The sequence below is a fragment of the Octodon degus genome, unplaced genomic scaffold (assembly GCF_000260255.1).
Source record: "Octodon degus isolate 3935 unplaced genomic scaffold, OctDeg1.0 scaffold00105, whole genome shotgun sequence".
In the NCBI taxonomy this organism is placed as follows: domain Eukaryota; kingdom Metazoa; phylum Chordata; class Mammalia; order Rodentia; family Octodontidae; genus Octodon; species Octodon degus.
The window spans coordinates 412,507-430,176 of NW_004524681.1; the positions used below are offsets into that span (position 1 = coordinate 412,507).

The following is a 17,670-nucleotide window of genomic DNA, read 5'->3' on the forward strand; positions in this document are numbered from 1 at the left end:
TTTTTTTAATGTGGGTCTCACTACATAGATCCGACTTACAGTGTCCTTCCTGTTTTTCAGCCTCTCAAGCACTGGGATTACAGGCGCGCACCGCCACACCCAGCCCTGATTGCAGTCTCAGCGAGCCCCGGGGCGGGGCCGGCAGGGCAGGCTGGGAATTAAACCCCTGCCCCGCGCTCTTTTAACCCGCTGAGCTGTTCGGCTGGCCCTGTTAGATGGTTTTAAACCTTTTGGAAAAATTTCAAAACATTTTCAAACAAAATCCAAATGGTTATGATTTTGTAAAGAAAAGTTCATTGTCAGAAAATATTCATATGTGGACTTTCGAGTCAAGCCGCGCTGCTCTGCCATGTACACTCAGGTGTGTGGTGCTGAGGCTCTGCGGGACTCTCCCAGCAGGCGACTGACCTAGCTCTTGGTTGTCTCCATCCTGTGTTTCAGCCTGGCTGGGTGGTTTTGGACCAACCGGATGCTGCTTCCCATCTGCAGCAGCAACAGGAGCCATCGCCCCTCCCTCCAGGGTGGGAGGAGAGGCAGGATCTCCTTGGGAGGACCTACTATGTGAACCACGGGTCTCGGAGGACACAGTGGAAAAGGCCAACCCCCCAGTAAGTGCTGTGGCCCTACTAAGTGGACCTACTATGTGAGCCACGGGTCTCAGGACACAGTGGAAAAGGCCAACCCTCAGTAAGTGCTGTGGCCCTAGTATGTGGGCCTACTATGTGAGCCACGGGTCTCGGAGGAAACAGTGGAGAAGGCCAACCCCCCAGTATGTGCTGTGGCCCTACTAAGTGGACCTACTATGTGAGCCACGGGTCTTGGAGGACACAGTGGAAAAGGCCAACCCCCCAGTAAGTGCTGTGGCCCTACTATGTGGACCTACTATGTGAGCCACGGGTCTCGGAGGAAACAGTGGAGAAGGCCAACCCCCCAGTATGTGCTGTGGACCTACTATGTGAGTCACAGGTCTCAGAGGACACAGTGGAAAAGGCCAACCCCCAGTAAGTGCTGTGGCCTCATGTTTGTAGTCTGAACACTTGCTGACTACTGATTTCATGTTAAGGTGACACCTCAGACAGATCTGTAGTGGTATAGGGATGCATTAAATGGTAAGACCAGGATATTTGTGCACGTGAGTATAGTTCTGGGAATTTAACCCAGGGCTTTCCCATTGAGCTACATCCCCAACCCTTTTTTATTTTTTTCATTTCGGCACAGTGTCTCCCTAAGTTGTTAACTTGAGGACTTGAACTTGTCATCTCCTGCCCCTGCCTCCCAGAATGCTGGGATGACAGGCCCATGCCACCATGTCCTGCAGAAGACCAAGGTTAAAAAAAATGCTATTTGTCTATATTTTTTAACATAATTTCATAATATTCAGAATTGTTTTCATCACAGATACCACCTTTTTAATTGATTGAATTTTAATTATTATGTAGTTTATTTTATACATTTATATACTTTTTTTTTTTTTACACAAGATCTTATGCAAGTCAGGCTATCCCTTGAACTCACAGTAGTCCTCCTACCCCAGCATCCCAAATTCTGGGATTACAGGCATGCACCATTAAAGCATACAATTTTTTTCTTTTGAAACTGACTTAAAAGATTTTAGAAGCCAGGTGTGGTAGTGCAGTACTGTAACTGCAGCTCCCAGGAGGCTGAGGCACGAGGAAACTGTGAGCTCAATGCCAGCCTAGGCTACAAAGTAAGTTCAAGTCCAGCCTGAACTACAAAGGAAGACCCTATCTCAAAAAAAACAGACATCTTAGAATTTTGTAGGTTTTTTATTAAAATATAGTAACATAAATATTTTGAAATATAAAATAATTGCAAAATAGAAAGCCCCTAGTAACCAAAACACTACGTTCAGAACCCGTTTTGCAGTTTGCTTTCTGAACACACGCCTCGCACGGCACGCAGGTCATGTGGAGTGGCTTCTGACGTGTCCTAGCTCCTGTCTCCTCAGCGATGTTGTTACCGTCGGACTGCACATCATGCCCCAGCTCTTTATCTTTACTTTCCAGCCCCTCCCATTTCTCCTTTCATGCTGCTTTCTTTAATCTCTGACTGTTGGATGCATTCTTACAATTTTTTTGAATTTGTCTGTTAACCTCCTGATTTTTGGTTCTAATATTTTGTATTGGTATAGCTCAAGGATTTTCAAAGGTATTTCCTGTTCCTAAATCCTTCCAAAGTAAATCAGGGATCTGAGTCTTTCATGGAAAAGAGAGGCATTGATATCTGTAAAGTGACAGATTGCAAAACCAAAGATGCTAAAATTCTGCAAAATTATATAATAACACACTCAAGTTCAAGTTGAGCTTCTGCTGTTTCAGCCTATTTATTTTGTTGTGGCCAATATCATTTCAGGTAGCAAAAAACAAATATTTAAGCAGAAACAACAATCTGAAATATCGGTCAAGCTTGTGTTTTAACCAACTAGTAGTAGTAAGGACCAACCTCTCGAGTCTGGGGTGGGGAAAGGCCAGCAAAGGGACAGTTCAGTAGAAAGAGTAAGTATGGTGCTGTCATTAATAACATCATATTGAGCATTTAGAAAAAGCTAGAAGATCTGAATGTTCTCACTATGAAGAAATGATAACTATAGGTGATAAGTATGCTGTGTACTCTGGTTTGATTCTTAAACCATGTAAATTTGTATCAGAAGTCACATAGTGCTCGAAATACAGTTTATACAATTGTCATGGGTCATGTTTTAAACATAATAATTACATATTGCTAAATAGCTATACCTCATCTCAAAATAAAAATAAAAAAAGAACTGGTTTATGACTGTCCTGGACTTATCTGATTTTAAAGAAATCGATACTTTTATCATTAGACATTTGAACAAAATCCTTGATCTGATAGTCTGGTTATATTAAATGCAGATAACTGAGTAATGCAACATAGAAGTAGCTGTTTGCACCTTTCCTAAATCCAGACGCCCTCTGCTGTCACCTTCCCCACAGCAGGCCCATGTCCACTTACAGGCCCAGGCGCTGTGCAGGCCCCAGGCAGACTTGCTCCTTACCCTGCCTGTATTCCACCTTTCCTACTCACATATAGGAAACTCTGCACCTTGTTAACACCAGTGTTCCCAACTGTGTTACCAGGTTCATGAGGGGGTGTGTGTGTGTGTGTGTGTGTGTGTGTGTGTGTGTGGCTTTAGAGCTACTTTAGATTTTACTCTTGTAATAACACTGTGAAATAATAAGATAATGAAATTATTTATGAAATCTCTGATGTTCGTTCAGCAAATATTTATGAGCATCTATATGTGTCAGACATTACCCTGGGCACCATGATGAACTAAAATATCAGGCATGTTACATAATTTCACAACACTTCAGTTCCCTAAGGTGCTCTGAAGGTGCCAGTATGCCCACAGTTTCACGCATGCAAGTAGCAATAAGCTTTGGCCAAAACCAATTCTGATCTATTGTATTTTGTTAGTGATCACAGAATTCTTGCCTGCCATTCTGTCTTGAGAATGAGTTGTAGCTTTGTGTACTCTCCAAACAGGGACGACCTCACGGACGCTGACAGTGCTGACATTCAGCTGCAAGCACAGCGAGCCTTTACCACCAGGCGACAGATATCCGAGGAAGCAGAAAGCAGTGACATCCAGGAGTCCTCCGAGGTATTGGGGCTCCCGTGCAGTTGCCCGGTCCCTGCGGTGGGGTGGATGAAAGTTCATGCTGACCGTGCTCGTTTCAGAACTGGGAGATTGTAGGAGAGGACGAAGCCACCGCTGTGCCCGGCGCGCGGGCCCTCCTGCCACCACCCCCAGCAGGGCCCCTTGGTGTTCAGCCTCATCTTGCCGAAGAGCCGAGCTCCAGGCTCGCTGCTCGTGGAAGGCCAGCCGCCAGCCAGGCAGCGTCCAGCTCAGTAAGAGACCCGTGGCGGTGTTTGCTCCAGGGTTTTGTGCCACAGATATTCCACTCACCACTAACATGATCTCACCTTCTCTGTATGGGAATCGTGTCAGGGCCCTGGAGACCTTCCAGGGTGGGCCTTTGTTGAATGTTCCAGGTAATGAGCTGGAGTAAGGAGTCCCAGTGGTCACTGGTATCTAAAAGCCAGTATGTGCACACCCTCAGCAGGAAGCCCATAGGCGCGCACACAGTGTCTTGGGAAAAGTGCTAGGAGCACTTCAGGGCTCTGCCGCATGGGGGCAGCTTGGAGGAGGCTGGGGGAAGCAGGACAAGGCTGGGCCTCGTGCTGCCAAGGGCAGCGGGTTCTGTGATGGCACATCCAAGATCTTACCTGTAGTGAAGCCAAAGCAAAGATTAGCGAGGAGGAACGCCGTGTGCTGGCAGGGCAGGGAGGCAGTTGGTTTTTAGTAGCTTGGAGTATTCATGTTTTGTCTGCTCAGACAAGATTATGCAGTTACTTTTTTCTTTTTTCTGGTACTGGAGATTGAATCTAGGGCTTTGCATTGAGCTACATCCCCAGCCCTTTATATTATTTTATTTTGAAACAGGGTCTCACTAAGCTGCTAAATTGCCCAGACTGGGCTCACGCTTTAAATTCTCCTGCCTCAGGCTCCCACACTGCAGGGATTATAGGCGTGCACTGCCTGTGAGTGCCAGGCCACCTTCAGGAAGTCAGGACGTCCAGTGCTGGGCTGGGGGTGGGGCTGGCACCAGTGCAGTCTGGCTGGAGCAGGGCTTCTGCCTGACCCTCAGCTCCTCCCCACATCACAAAGCTAAAGCTCGCTGTTCTGTTTCTATAAGAATCATTCCGGCAGAAGAGGCAGCTTGCAAGCCTATTATACTTATGAGGAGCAGCCAGCACTTCCTGTGGTGAGTTTCATCCTCCTCCCTGACCGTCAGCACCTTTTTACTGCTTCATGGAAACCCTGAGCACGAACATCCAGCCTATACCTATGGGCTTCCAGGGTCCGGGTGGGGCCTGAAAGGCAGGAGGGGGAGCCAGCAGCAGTCTTGTTTGGGGACTGCGTGGGTGTGCCACGGAGGGGTGTGTGGGCACTCTGTGGGCACTGGCTGTGCTGGCAGAGGAACCCACAAAAGGCGCAACAGCATGTCTGGACCATGTCCCCAGTGCTCAGTTGTCTGTCAGCCATTTACTGTAAGGGACCCTCCACATAGGAGCTCTGCCTGTCCTCCATGTTTCCTGGCTGGTCTTCGGGGTGGCCCTGAGTCCCCCACCTCCCCTCCCTGCACCTCACCTGTTCTCCCAGAGCACTGAAAGCCTGGCCCAGTCTCTTCAGCCTGCCCTCTTCCCACCTCAGATCCCAGCAGCCTGGGCTTCTACTCCCCACGGGTCCATGTCCTCCCCCTTCTCGGCTGTGTACACAGCCCTTCTCTGCTTTTCCTGCCAGCCCATTGTAGTGTTGGATGGCAGCCTGTGTTTGTTATTTTGGAAAGTAGAATTTTTGCTTTCAAGGAAATTCCAGCTCAGAAACACAGTTCTGAGATCCTCTAAGATCACTAGATGCTGTGCTACATAAACACACATCCCGAGTTTGCTTTGTAGTACAACTTGCTTTCAGGGTGTGATAGGTGAGTTTCTGTGAGTCCATATAGCTGAGCAGACGTCACCACCCTTCCATTTCAGAGTTCTCCAAGCTCTGTTCCCTGTCTGCCCCCACTCCCCAGCTCCTCTGCTCGTAGTGGTGGCAGCTTCGCAGGGAGTTGTGTGTGTGTTCTGTGGGCTGTGTGCCTGGCCTTGCTCTCCCATGCTGTCTCTGTCTCAGTAGCTCAGGGGAGGCACTTGAGTAGCTCTCTCCCCGTTGTCTGCCTGTTCATGCATGGACAGACCCCTGAAGCTGCACCTGAGGCCCAGTAACTGTCCAGGGAGACTGCTGCCACTCGTTGGGTGTGGTGAGCCAGGCCATGCCTGGGAGAGAGTCGATCTAGTTCACAATGACAAGGAGAAGGCCAGGCCTTGGCCTATGTAAAGTAACCCTGGAAATAAGTGCACCAAGCTGCAGTGAACACTCCTCTTCCCCAGCTTCAGAGCATCAGGTGAGAGGCTCTGTTTGGGACTCAGTGTGATGCCTGGGTTGTCAGAGCCATTCCTCCAGGGAGGCGGCCTTGCCAGTTGCTGCCGTGTCGTAAGCTGCAGGGTACTGGCCACAGAACAGGCTGATTGCAACAGTGCTGTCCTGAAGCCAGGTGCGGGGTTACACAGCACGGTCCATGTTAAGCAGTGTGTGACTGCGAGTGTCGGCATGTTTTGTTGGTGTTTTCATCTCTCTTGTTATGATGCACTCTGGTTTTTTCCCCAGGTGAAACTCTGTTCTCTTTGTTTTGCATAATTATGGTTCACTTTACTAAATTAAAGTTGTACCTTTTACCCATTTTATATTGTATTAAATGTTTTTAGTTGAAAATAAGATACGATTCATTGCAAAGAGCTAGCAGCAAAGAAGGGGAGTGATCCTCTTAAATATTTGATTCTCTGTTCTTCTGCACTTCAGCTTTTGCCTACTTCATCTGGATTGCCACCAGGTTGGGAAGAAAAGCAAGATGAAAGAGGAAGATCCTATTACGTAGATCACAACTCCAGAAGTACGACCTGGGCGAAGCCCACGGTGCAGGTGCCCTGCGGGTCCTGTGCATGTTTTCTTACAGGAGTTAGCTTTTGCTCTCCTTTGGAAGCCATTCTGTAACCTTGTGGTAGACCCTGGGCTGTCCTAGTGCCCTCCCTCTACATATTTTCTTACGTAGCTGCTGTTTGCTCTCACCTGTATCTCTTAACACAGGACTTACCTCTTGTTATGTACAAGTCCAGATGGAGGCCAGAAGGCCAGAGTGGACAGTGTGAGCCACTGAGTGATTCTGTAATCTGAGTAGTTAAGATCATTGTTTTGTTAAAGGGTAGTATTGATGATTAGTGTCTATTAGATCAATTAGTGATCATGTCACTTTATCCCTGGCTGCAGTGAGTGCCTATTGCAGTAATTCCTGCTTCATAAAATCCTTATTTTATCTTTTTTACTGTTTCTCTTGAGAAATTTTTTAATACTGAAAATGCAGACAGTATTGTAATAAATCATCATATTTTTACCATCTAGAAGATACTATGAATAGGTAGCCATATTCATTCCCAAAGGTTTTATTAAAAAAAAAAATCTTACACATAAGACTAAATTTTAACCCTCTCAGCCAAGATATTGGTCTGATTTCCAGAGAGAGTTACCATTCCTCCTTTCTCAAGTATTTTTCTAACCGATTTTATCTACTTACACAGAGAGGAAAACAATCTATCCGCTGCTTATGCTGTGCCTCAGCCTCTGCTGTGCAAGTCCTGTTGCATCGCGTGACCCTAAAGCTCTGTGTACACTGCACATGTGCAGTATGAGTGTGTTTCTCTAACCTGAGAGTCTGCCTATGGCTGCCTCATATTCCAGGCCCCCACCCCTTGCTGGGGACTGAACGCAGAGCCTTCACGTGAGCGCCACCCCTTGCTCTTTATGTTTTTATTTTGAGATGGAGTTTCACTAAGTCACCACATTGCCCAAGCAGGGCTTAAGGTTGAGATTCTTCTGCTTTAGCCTCCCAGAGTACTAGGCTTACAACTATGCAGCCCATACCTGTTCCCACTGTCCTTTTCTGTAGTGGATAGTGGCCATTTATTTTATTTACCCGGCCTACGAGCCTGCTTCTCCATACAAAGTATTGCTCATGACACACCCACAACACAGTGAGACTCAACTCCCATCTCACTGCCGAAGAAGCATCTGGAAAATCAAAACCAAGCTTGGCAAAATGCTGTTTGGAACAACTGAGAAAAAGTGCTATACAGTGCTGAGAAAAATCAATAGTGTCATTGTATTTGAAAATGAGCCTCAGATGGTTAGGCCCTGCTTATAAGTGTGTTTGGTTTTCAGGTTAAGCTTTCTTCCTAAGTGTGGCTCTTTGTGAGCACTGCGGAATTTTCATCCTCACTTCCTTACTGTGCTAGGCCACCTGGGAAGCCAGCCTGACACCCTCCAGCCAGGGCTCCGCTGGCCTGCAACCCCCTGAGAGTGACGCAGCCCCGCCTGTGACCCAGCCCCCAGAAATCCAGCAGGGACGCCTTCCCAAAGGCTGGGAAGTCCGACATGCACCAAATGGGAGGCCTTTCTACATTGACCACAACACCAAGACCACCACCTGGGTAACCGGAATACCTGCAGTTTAAAACCTAATATCTCTTCCTAGAGCTCAGTACCATCTTTAAGTGTCTGTCATGTAACTGGCCTTTCATAGCATTCACTGAGAGATGTGCTACTCTTAGTAATTTTATTGCTATCAAAAATCTACTCTTGCCTCTAGTTAATATCACCCTGGAGGCGTTCGCATTTATGTCCTATTTCTGGTTTCTAGCCTGCTGGCTGCAAATGTCTAAAACAACATTTAGTAGTAATTCTTTACCTTTATATGAGGCTGTATTGTCCCAAAGCACTTCTGAATCCAGATCTCATTTACCACCAAAAAGATCGCAGGTCAGTAGAATAAGTAATTTACCACCAGTGGGAAAATATTTGAATTAAGTTTAATAACCTTTTTAGGGGTTTCCTATCCTTCAGAAGTGTTGATAAATGAATACATGAGCCATTAGGAGCCAAACAGCATGTTTAGGTGTGGAGATCACACGTAGTTCAGCCTCTTCCAGTCCTTGTGCAGAGGAAAGTTCTGTGCGTCAACACAGTCCCACGCATGGGTGAGGTGCTGTGAGGCGCCCCAGCAGATCTGCCCCTGAGAGCAGGCCTGTTCATCCATGTGGCCTGAAAGCGAGACCTGTAGAAGAAAAAACTGTCATGTCACAGGCAGAGAAATGAAGGATGAATGGGCTTTTGAAAGCGGATTTTTAAAATACCCATTGACATTACAGAACACTGTAACACATTGACTTTCGCTATTTTAAAATGTGTGTCCGTTGTCTTACTTGCTCCACCCAAAAGGAAGATCCAAGATTGAAAATTCCAGCTCAGCTCAGAGGAAAGGCACCACTCGAATCTGCCAGTGACCTGGGGCCTTTGCCTGTAAGTTTGCCGAACTGCTCCCCATCCGGCCCAGCTGTCTCACGCTCCGTGCACTGCAGTACAGTAGCTCTTTAACAGTGGTACTGTGATCATCAAACTACTAACTAGTGTCTCCTATGAAGAATGGAATGTGCAGTTAAATTACCCATATAACCAAATGTAATTTTCTACCCATACGTCCATCTGAAACCCTATCCTAAAATAGTGGAAATGTATTTTTAATTGTAGCCAGGATGGGAAGAGAGAACTCACACGGATGGAAGAGTCTTCTACATAAATCATAGTAGGTGCAATGTAACTTTTCAAGACATTATTTTTGTAGTACTGAATTTTGTTCATGAGAAAGAACTAAAAAGTTCCCTTTTCTTTCAGATATAAAAAGAACACAGTGGGAAGATCCTCGGCTGCAGAATGTAGCGATAACTGGACCAGTAAGTCTCAGGGAGGGACAGGGTTGTCCTCGCATGTCTTCAAGGGCAGTGGGTGCTGAGGGAGGCACACCTGTCGCTCTCTTCTGTGCCCACCTTCCCTATGCCAGGCTCAGTGATGTGAAAAGACAGTTGTAGTCTTGATCCCAGCCCACACAAAAGTTTGGGAGACTCGCGAGCCAGTTGAACACAAGGGTGTAGGCTGTAAGCTAAGACAGGTGTGGGGCAGTGAGACCGCTGGGCAGAGAGGAGGCCAGCGCGTCAGGAAGAGGAGGGCATGGGTGACACTGTCCGCTCCAGCCAGGTCTTCAGCATCTTTCTGGAGGTCCCTGTGGGTGCCCACTCTGTAGGACAAGCCCATGTTAATACTAAGTGTGAATATCACAAGAGGATGTCACCACTCAGTCAAGACAGGAAAATCGTGGGTCTCTTTTGTGTCGCTGCTTTCTTCACTTCTGTTCAGATTTTGTTTTTAATTCACAAAAATAGGTAAAATTAAACATATGGGGTATTCTTTTTTATTGCTGTCTAGTATCTCAGTACATAGTATTTTTTTTAATAATGGATAAAGTAAAAAAAGTACATTTTTCAAATGGAGAAATCACTTTGAAAGTCTTTTTTAGAAATGGAAATTTTTGTTTCTAATATTTCTCTACTTGGATTAAATCTCTTGCTCTGCTATGTTACATTTCAGTAATGTTGCATGATGAAAATTACATCCATAGGAATTTCTGGGTATAATTTTATCTTAAATAGAAAAATTAAAAGTTTTAATTTGTATTCGTTTTCCTTAGAGTGAAATGTTTAATTCCATGTACTGTACTTTCATGTTTTTAATGTTCATAAAATACCCAGAGGGGAACTTGTAAAGTTGTTCCAGTGTTTTAAAAAAAAACAAACAAAACTAAGAACTAAATCTTTTCCCTCCCAAAAAATTTCCACTAAAGGCAGTGCCCTACTCCAGGGATTACAAAAGAAAGTATGAATTCTTCCGAAGGAAGCTGAAGAAGCAGGTTAGTGGAGTTTCTTGTAAGTCCTGGAAATGCGTTTTTCAAAGAAATAGGGGATTTGCGTTTGAAATGATGAGTGAATGGCCCCTCCTATAGGAAGGGTGGTTATTGTTCAAATAACTTACAGGTTATTAGGGACTGTAATTATTTTAAGCTGTAAGTTTCATTTCCAAGATACTTCGATACAGAAAGCCGTAGTTAAGGTGTGCATTGCCCGGTGTCCTCGCGGGTGTGCGGGTCTGGGCTTGTGGGGTCTGGTGTGATCAACCGCCTTGTCTTGCACCTGCTGCAGAGCTGTGTGGACGCTGCAACTTTGTGATTCCCCCTGTGGACATTCACCCTCAGCGCTCCAAACACAGAGTGCTCGGGGTGGAGCGCAGGAGGGCAGCATGTGCGTGGACCACTGCTCTCCTCCTTTCTACTATGTTTGTCACATACATTCTTCGTACTCTCCAGTCACCCCAAGTTGGCGCATCTAGGACAACATCCACCAACTGCCTTGTTGGCGTGGGCCAATTTTAATGCTTTGTCACCATTTGTTCCTCATCTCCCCTTTCCCTGCAGTTTAGCACTTCCACAAGGTGGCGATATGGGGATATTGGGTCATACTTTCTGAGCTTTTTAAACTGGAACACCACTTTCCTGAGGAGTCAAGGTATGGGTCTTCTACTACAGTATAGGATTTCTGCCAGAATCTTAACAAAAAGAAGAATATGATAGTTTGTTAGTGCAATTATTTTATGCCCTAGAAAAGTATTTAAATAACACCAACCTATTTAACTCTTTAAAAGAATAGCTTTGGCCTTTATTGCTGAAATTTGTCTTTGACTTGTGGGCTTTGGGGTCTTAAATCTTTGTTGATTCATTTTTCTGGTAAATATTTTTATTCTTACTGAGAATAGGCTAGTGGAAGAGAACTTTCAGTGCCTATATCTGTTACTGGGATCTTGTAAACAAATTAGATATCTGTTAATGTCTTCTAGGCAGCAGAGGTGAAGGACAAGACCTTGGTTAACAGGTGCCTGGCTATAGAAATTCTAATGAAAGCAATGTTTGTTGATGTCTTACTGCATACCAGGCATTCTAGGAACCTTCAGATATTATGGATTTGTTCTCTGCATGCTGTAAGGAAGAGACTGTTACCACACTGTGTAGGAGAGAAGGCTGAGGTGTGGAAAGGTCAGGTAACGTGACCAGGGCCATGCGTGTGAAGGGGAGAGGCTGGTGCAGACCTGTGGCTCAGCTCCAGAGGATGCAGTCCAGGCCGAGGCTGTTTCACGTTGACAGTTAGGCAAGAAGCTCCGAACGGAAATTGTCCAGAGTGCGGCAGTGTCTGAGAGGATGAGTGTCAGAAGGAAAGGTTGGGATTTGGAACTGTCCTGAGAAAGGGTCAGCTGTGTGGAGAGGACCTGGAACCCAACTCTGCAGACTAGGAGAAGCCTCAAGCAGGATTTAAACTTAAAGTCCACATCACAGCCAAAGAACAGACCCACGATGGGTAAACAGTACCAATGCACAGTGCTCGAAAGCCTCAGCCTTTCTTCCTCTTTGCCCCTGATATCTCACTGGTTAGGGTGGTGAAGGCCAGCAACACTTGAGCTTCTTATGGACCAGGCACCACATAAGCACTGGCAGGTGCTGTGCCAGTGAGTCTGGAAACAACCCAGGAGGGCAGATAGTGTTATTTTCCCTGTGTGCAGAGGAAGAAATTAAGCTTCTGAGAAAGTGTGCGCCATATGCAGTCCTTACCCAACAGGACTTGAACTCGGGCCCACCCAGACCCGCGTCCAGCCTGCCCCTCACCTCACAGTGCCAGTCTCTGTGCCCTCTCTCCCTGACACCATCTGCCTCTTTGGCCTGTCTGTCTTCTTGTTTGTGGGCTCCATCAGAGTTGTCACTGAGCCACCCGTTGTGTCAACCTGGAGGCTTCTGTGCCCAGACACACTTCCCCATTCACATATATCTGCTCTCGGCCTCAAAAGGGTCTGCCCCCTTCTCTCCCTGTGGGCTCTGCCTTTCCTCCACCCTCCCCCTGCCAGTGGCACGGAGCTGTGGAAGTTCTCCTGTCCTTCCCTGCCTTCCTCTCCGAGCCTCATCTGTGTGTCTCGTGTGCCCAGGAAGTGCTGGCACCAGTGGTCTTACTCTTAAGTTTCAAAATGAGTGGCGTTTATACTTGTTTTGCCCTGCACACAGATAAAAATACAACCTCATCTGTCAGTCCCTGTTCCTCGGCCCTGGCTCTGGCCCCACATTTGTGCCACACCAGCTGCCTGATGACCAGTCCAAGGCAAGCACTTTTCTCCAGTCTTACTGGTACTTACTTGCACACAAGAGCAGCAGAAAACATGTATGTTATGTTTATATTGCTGATAAAAACTACTTAGACCAGCATACTTCTATGTGGCTATTTCCCCTAAATATACAGAGTTTCCTTGAACTTCTTTGCTAATGCTAACCTATTCTTTCTGTGCAGTGACAAGCTGTCCTTAGTCTGTGTTCCCCTAAAGGTTACCACTTGCACGTTTTGTGCATTAAGCACTCAGGAATAAAACACTCAGGTATTTTTATAGAATCTGCAGTAATCGGCCCAGGCAAGGTTCTGCACGTGAGTCCGTGCACAGAATGCAAGCACTCTGGGAGGTGCTGCAGCTCATTACTGAAGGCAGACTGGGGAGCCAAGGCCCTTGTTTCTTTGTTTTGGCTCCCGACTCAGGACATTGCGCGTGCCAGGCAGTGCTCATGCCACACTGAGCTACCTCCCCAGCCCCAGAGGGCGTCACTTCCTCTCACCTCATGTCCTTCATCTGTGAGGTGGAGATGGCGATGTGGCAGGTTCTTCATTGTGTTGCTGGGAAGAATGAGGGAGTTGGCATGGAGACAGTGCCTCACACAGCCAGCGAGTGCTGGTGAAGGAGGGTGCAGGGGAAAGCTGGTGGTAGCCAGCACTCGTTGCCGATCGGCCTCCCTGGGAACCTGCCCTGGCAAGTGCTAGCCTGGGAGCACCACTGCTTCTTCCAGTGCAGAGGCCAGGTCTGCATCTGTGAGCAGTCGGAGACCAGGCCCTGGAGCGCCAGGACTGCGTGCCTGTCACAGCTAGCTCCTCCGCTGCACCCTGGACAGAGCGGGTATGGAGGGCTGCACAGGAGACAGCTTGAGTTGAGTTTTATTGGAAGCCTTTCTTCTCTGGCTTTTCAGAACGACATTCCAAGCAAATTTGAAATGAAACTCCGCCGAACAACTGTGCTGGAGGACTCTTATCGGAGGATCATGGGTGTGAAGAGAGCCGACTTCCTCAAGGCTCGGCTCTGGATTGAGTTCGACGGCGAGAAAGGGTTGGATTATGGAGGGGTAGCCCGGGAGTGGTTCTTCTTGATCTCCAAGGAAATGTTTAACCCTTATTATGGGTTGTTTGAATATTCTGCTACGTAAGTACCTTAGCTGGCAGATTTATTAGAGATGGGGGTCTCGATATGTTGCCAAGGCTGGTCTCAAACTGCTGGGCTCTGGTGGCCCTCCAGCTGCATCTGCCCCAGGAGGGAGGTATAAGGCACACACTAGTACACCAGGCACAGAGACCTTAAATGCCTTTGTGCACAGGAGAAAAACATTGATGTTCTACGAGGAACATGATCATTGCTTGCTGCATGGGCAAAGTGTTTTACGGCACGCCAGAAAGGAGGGGTAAAAGCTGGGCCAACGGCTAAGGCTACGGGGATGGCGTAGAGGTTGTGGTACAATATGTATAATGTGAAATGCACCCTCTCAACTATTTTTACCTGTAGTCTACTGGCTTTTAAATTCAATCCCACTGCTGTAACAGTGCAAACCTCCTCCGGAACTGTTGCATTTCCTAAAACCCTCCCTGTGCCCTCCGAGCTTTGGCAGCTCACTGCTTTTCTCTGGCTTGGCCCCTCAGAGATCTCCTGCAAGCACACCACACCACGCTCATCCTGCATGCCCACGTATCACTGTGAGTGGCTCCTCAGGCCCCATGCGTGCTGCACACAGGGCAGGACTCCTTCACATTTGCTCATTTTTCCAGTTGTCCTTGTGGACTCCTGGATTACTCCCACTTTTTGGCAGAACTTGTTTCAGTGCTGGGGATCACACCTCAGGTGTAGACCTGCTGGGCAAATACTACCATGGAGCACCGTGTCCAGTCCAGAAAGTATGGCTTTTTAAAACCATTAAGTCCACATATGGTTCTAGGAGAGGTAAATAACTAAAAAGAGGGAGAAAATGTATCATTATTTGTCATGCTGAATTTTTCTATGCGCTATGAGGAGGACTATTTAAACATGCTTATCTTCACAGGGATAATTACACCCTCCAGATAAATGCGAACTCCGGGTTGTGTAATGAAGACCATCTATCTTACTTCAAGTTTATCGGCAGGGTGGCGGGGATGGCAGTTTATCATGGCAAACTATTGGATGGTTCGTGTTAAGTATGAAACTTCCTTTTTGAACTGTAATTGTTTTCTTTACCTTGGTAAGCATTTTAAGTATATTTCATTTCTTGCAAGGTTTTTTCATCCGCCCGTTTTACAAGATGATGCTACACAAGCCAATAATGCTCCATGACATGGAGTCCGTGGTATGTTTTGCTCAAAGCTTGGAGAATGTGGCCCAACAGGCGACCAGACATGTTGAAGAATTAGCTTTTAATGACATAAGTATTAATAAATTGTAATGACTCAAAAAGCAAATGAACATCTTCCCAACATTTTAATATGAATAATTTCTAACATGATAAAATTGAAGGAATTTATCACAAACTCTTATATACCCACCACCCACAATTAGCTTCTCATCTGATTCGACTTTATCAAATGCCTGCATCCTGTCCGTGCTTTGCAAAGCAAGCTGCGGAGACCCGTGCTCTCCACCAGGTGCTTCCTGCTGTGCTGCAGCTCCAGATCTCTTGGTTCCATCTTTGAATTTGGGGTCTTTTATGATAAGTCACAAGCATTATAATGGTGGCGTAAAGGCAGGGTGAGGACTCTGCAGAGAAGCAGACTCCTAAGGCTGAACCCCAAAGCCTTGTTCTCGTGCCCCTGCTGAGTAATAGCACCTGGCAGCTGGGGGGCGGGCTCCCAAGACTCCTTCCTCAGCACTGTGTGTGCGGGTCACCCCTTCCTTACATGTGATAGCTGCAAGCCCAGGGATGTTTCATAACTTGTAAGACAGTTATTTGAGCGGGTCAGTTGCGCTTTCATGTTTAATTTGTGATTTTTTCTTTAGCATGGGCCAGGTGTAGCAACCTCCTCATAGCTACAAAACATCAGCCTCCTAGGTCTTGTGAGAATGGTGCCATGTTCCAGGAACTGTGTTTGTGGCTGTTGGGTTTAACTGAAAACTGCTGTATTTAACTTCTGCAGTCACTGTTTCCACATAAAAGACAGATTTCTAAACTTTTGTGGCACTATACATTGGACCCAGGGCCTTCTCACTAAGGCCCATCCCAACCCAGGTGTTGTCATTTTCAGACAAGGTCTCATCTGCTGAATCGCCTGTGCTGAGCTCACAGGCGTATGCCCAGCTAGACTGCTGCACTTCGTGTAGGCGCCGCTGTCTCAGTTGCACTTACTGTCGTCCATCCCTTTCTGTAGTATGTGCATGTGCGTGCATATAGATACATGTGTGCACGTGTGTGCGTGCATGTGCTTGTAAGATGTCACCTGTCTCTGGATTATTCAGACCTTAAGTATAGTTTTTTGCAGGCTCAGCTGTCTTTATATGTATAGATTTTTAAAATGCATTTTTTCCTTCTAGGATAGTGAATATTATAATTCACTGAGATGGATTCTTGAAAATGACCCAACAGAATTGGACCTCAGGTTTATCATAGATGAAGAACTTTTTGGACAGGTTTGTGAATTTTGCTCAGTGAAAGCGATGCATAACTTGTGAAGCAAATCTAATGTCTAATGACATTAACACACACGCTCAGTATGCTGCTCTGTTTTTACATTTATTTTTCAATAACAAAAAGCTGTCGTTCAGCAAGAATTTTTGTTTTCTTTGACATTTGACTCATTCTCTATTTACTTTAGTATTCTAAGTTTTTTAAGCTTTTGAATGGATTTAATTTAAAACACCAGGGTTCTGGTATAACTCAAAAAATATATATTATATATATATATTTTTTTTTTCTCTTGCCAAAATAACACGGTATCTTATTTAATTTTAGACACACCAACATGAGCTGAAAAATGGTGGCTCAGAAATTGTTGTCACCAATAAGAACAAAAAGGAATATATTTAGTAAGTACTTTATTAGTCCAGAAGAAGCACTTTTGTTTTATCCCAAGAGCGTTTTCCGCTCTTGTGCCCCTCACCGCCCAGCCCAGAATGGCAACGTTGTTTGCTGTGTGGACTCAGCTTTTGCTGTGGACTTACCTAGTCTTTATTTTCTATTTCTAATGGCATAAGTAAGATTTTTTTTCTTGGTTCACAGGAAAAAGAATGACTGTTTTTCTTTTTTAGCCTTGTAATACAATGGAGGTTTGTCAACCGAGTCCAGAAGCAAATGGCTGCTTTTAAAGAGGTATTTGTTTTCTTTTGTTTGCCCTTTTTCATGTCCAGTATAACTAAAAGCTTCAAGTATATGTCACGTGGTTTCTTTCACGTTCGCAACCCAAAATATAACGAGCAAAGAAAAAAATTATAAAAGAGAGAGTGAGAGATAAGAGCAAAGTAGAAGACAGTAGAAAGTAGGGAGATCTTCTTCTAATGAGAGGGAGCAGGGAAGGGAGAAAGGGCTGCGCACAATGGACCAGGAGCTTTGCCCAGGAAGGCCCTGGCCATGGGAAAGGCAGGCAAGGAATGGGGCAGGGACAGGAGTGTGGCAAAGGTGTGTCTGTCCATGTGCAGCTCCTGGATGGACGCAACATCATCACTGCCAATGTCAACTAATAAAAAATAAGTAGGATGGCCGGCGAGATAGCTCAGCAGACTAAGCACCTATTTAGGCAAGCTCAGGGACTGGAGTTTGATGCCCTTACCACATGCCATGCCGACCCCACCCTGGGCGCACTGAGCCAGTCACCAGGTCTGGGCGTGGTGGCGCACACCTGTAATCACAGCACTGGGAAGGCTCAACACAGGAGGATCACTATGAGTCTGAACTGCATAGTCAGACCCTGTACCAAATACATTTTTTTAAAAAAGAAAAGCTCACTAATGTGAAAAAGAAAAAGATTGGGGCTCATTGTATCTGAGAAAAGTAA

At 46.1% G+C, this 17,670-nt stretch overlaps 1 protein-coding gene across 5 annotated transcripts in view; it reads left to right on the top strand.

Moving 5' to 3' along the window:
• The window catches only part of Nedd4 (neural precursor cell expressed, developmentally down-regulated 4, E3 ubiquitin protein ligase), a 122,505-nt gene that overhangs the window by 97,642 nt on the left and 7,193 nt on the right, over positions 1-17,670 (top strand). For all 5 annotated transcript variants that reach the window (XM_023724018.1, XM_023724019.1, XM_023724020.1 and 2 more), the window contains 16 exons: positions 442-608; positions 3,529-3,646; positions 3,724-3,894; positions 4,743-4,811; positions 6,452-6,571; positions 7,939-8,133; positions 8,921-9,001; positions 9,230-9,284; positions 9,374-9,432; positions 10,377-10,442; positions 13,635-13,864; positions 14,754-14,875; positions 14,965-15,035; positions 16,214-16,309; positions 16,632-16,705; positions 16,928-16,988. In XM_023724018.1, the coding sequence (XP_023579786.1) occupies positions 442-608; positions 3,529-3,646; positions 3,724-3,894; positions 4,743-4,811; positions 6,452-6,571; positions 7,939-8,133; positions 8,921-9,001; positions 9,230-9,284; positions 9,374-9,432; positions 10,377-10,442; positions 13,635-13,864; positions 14,754-14,875; positions 14,965-15,035; positions 16,214-16,309; positions 16,632-16,705; positions 16,928-16,988 (1,755 nt within the window). The remainder of the gene's footprint in view (positions 1-441; positions 609-3,528; positions 3,647-3,723; positions 3,895-4,742; positions 4,812-6,451; positions 6,572-7,938; positions 8,134-8,920; positions 9,002-9,229; positions 9,285-9,373; positions 9,433-10,376; positions 10,443-13,634; positions 13,865-14,753; positions 14,876-14,964; positions 15,036-16,213; positions 16,310-16,631; positions 16,706-16,927; positions 16,989-17,670) is intronic.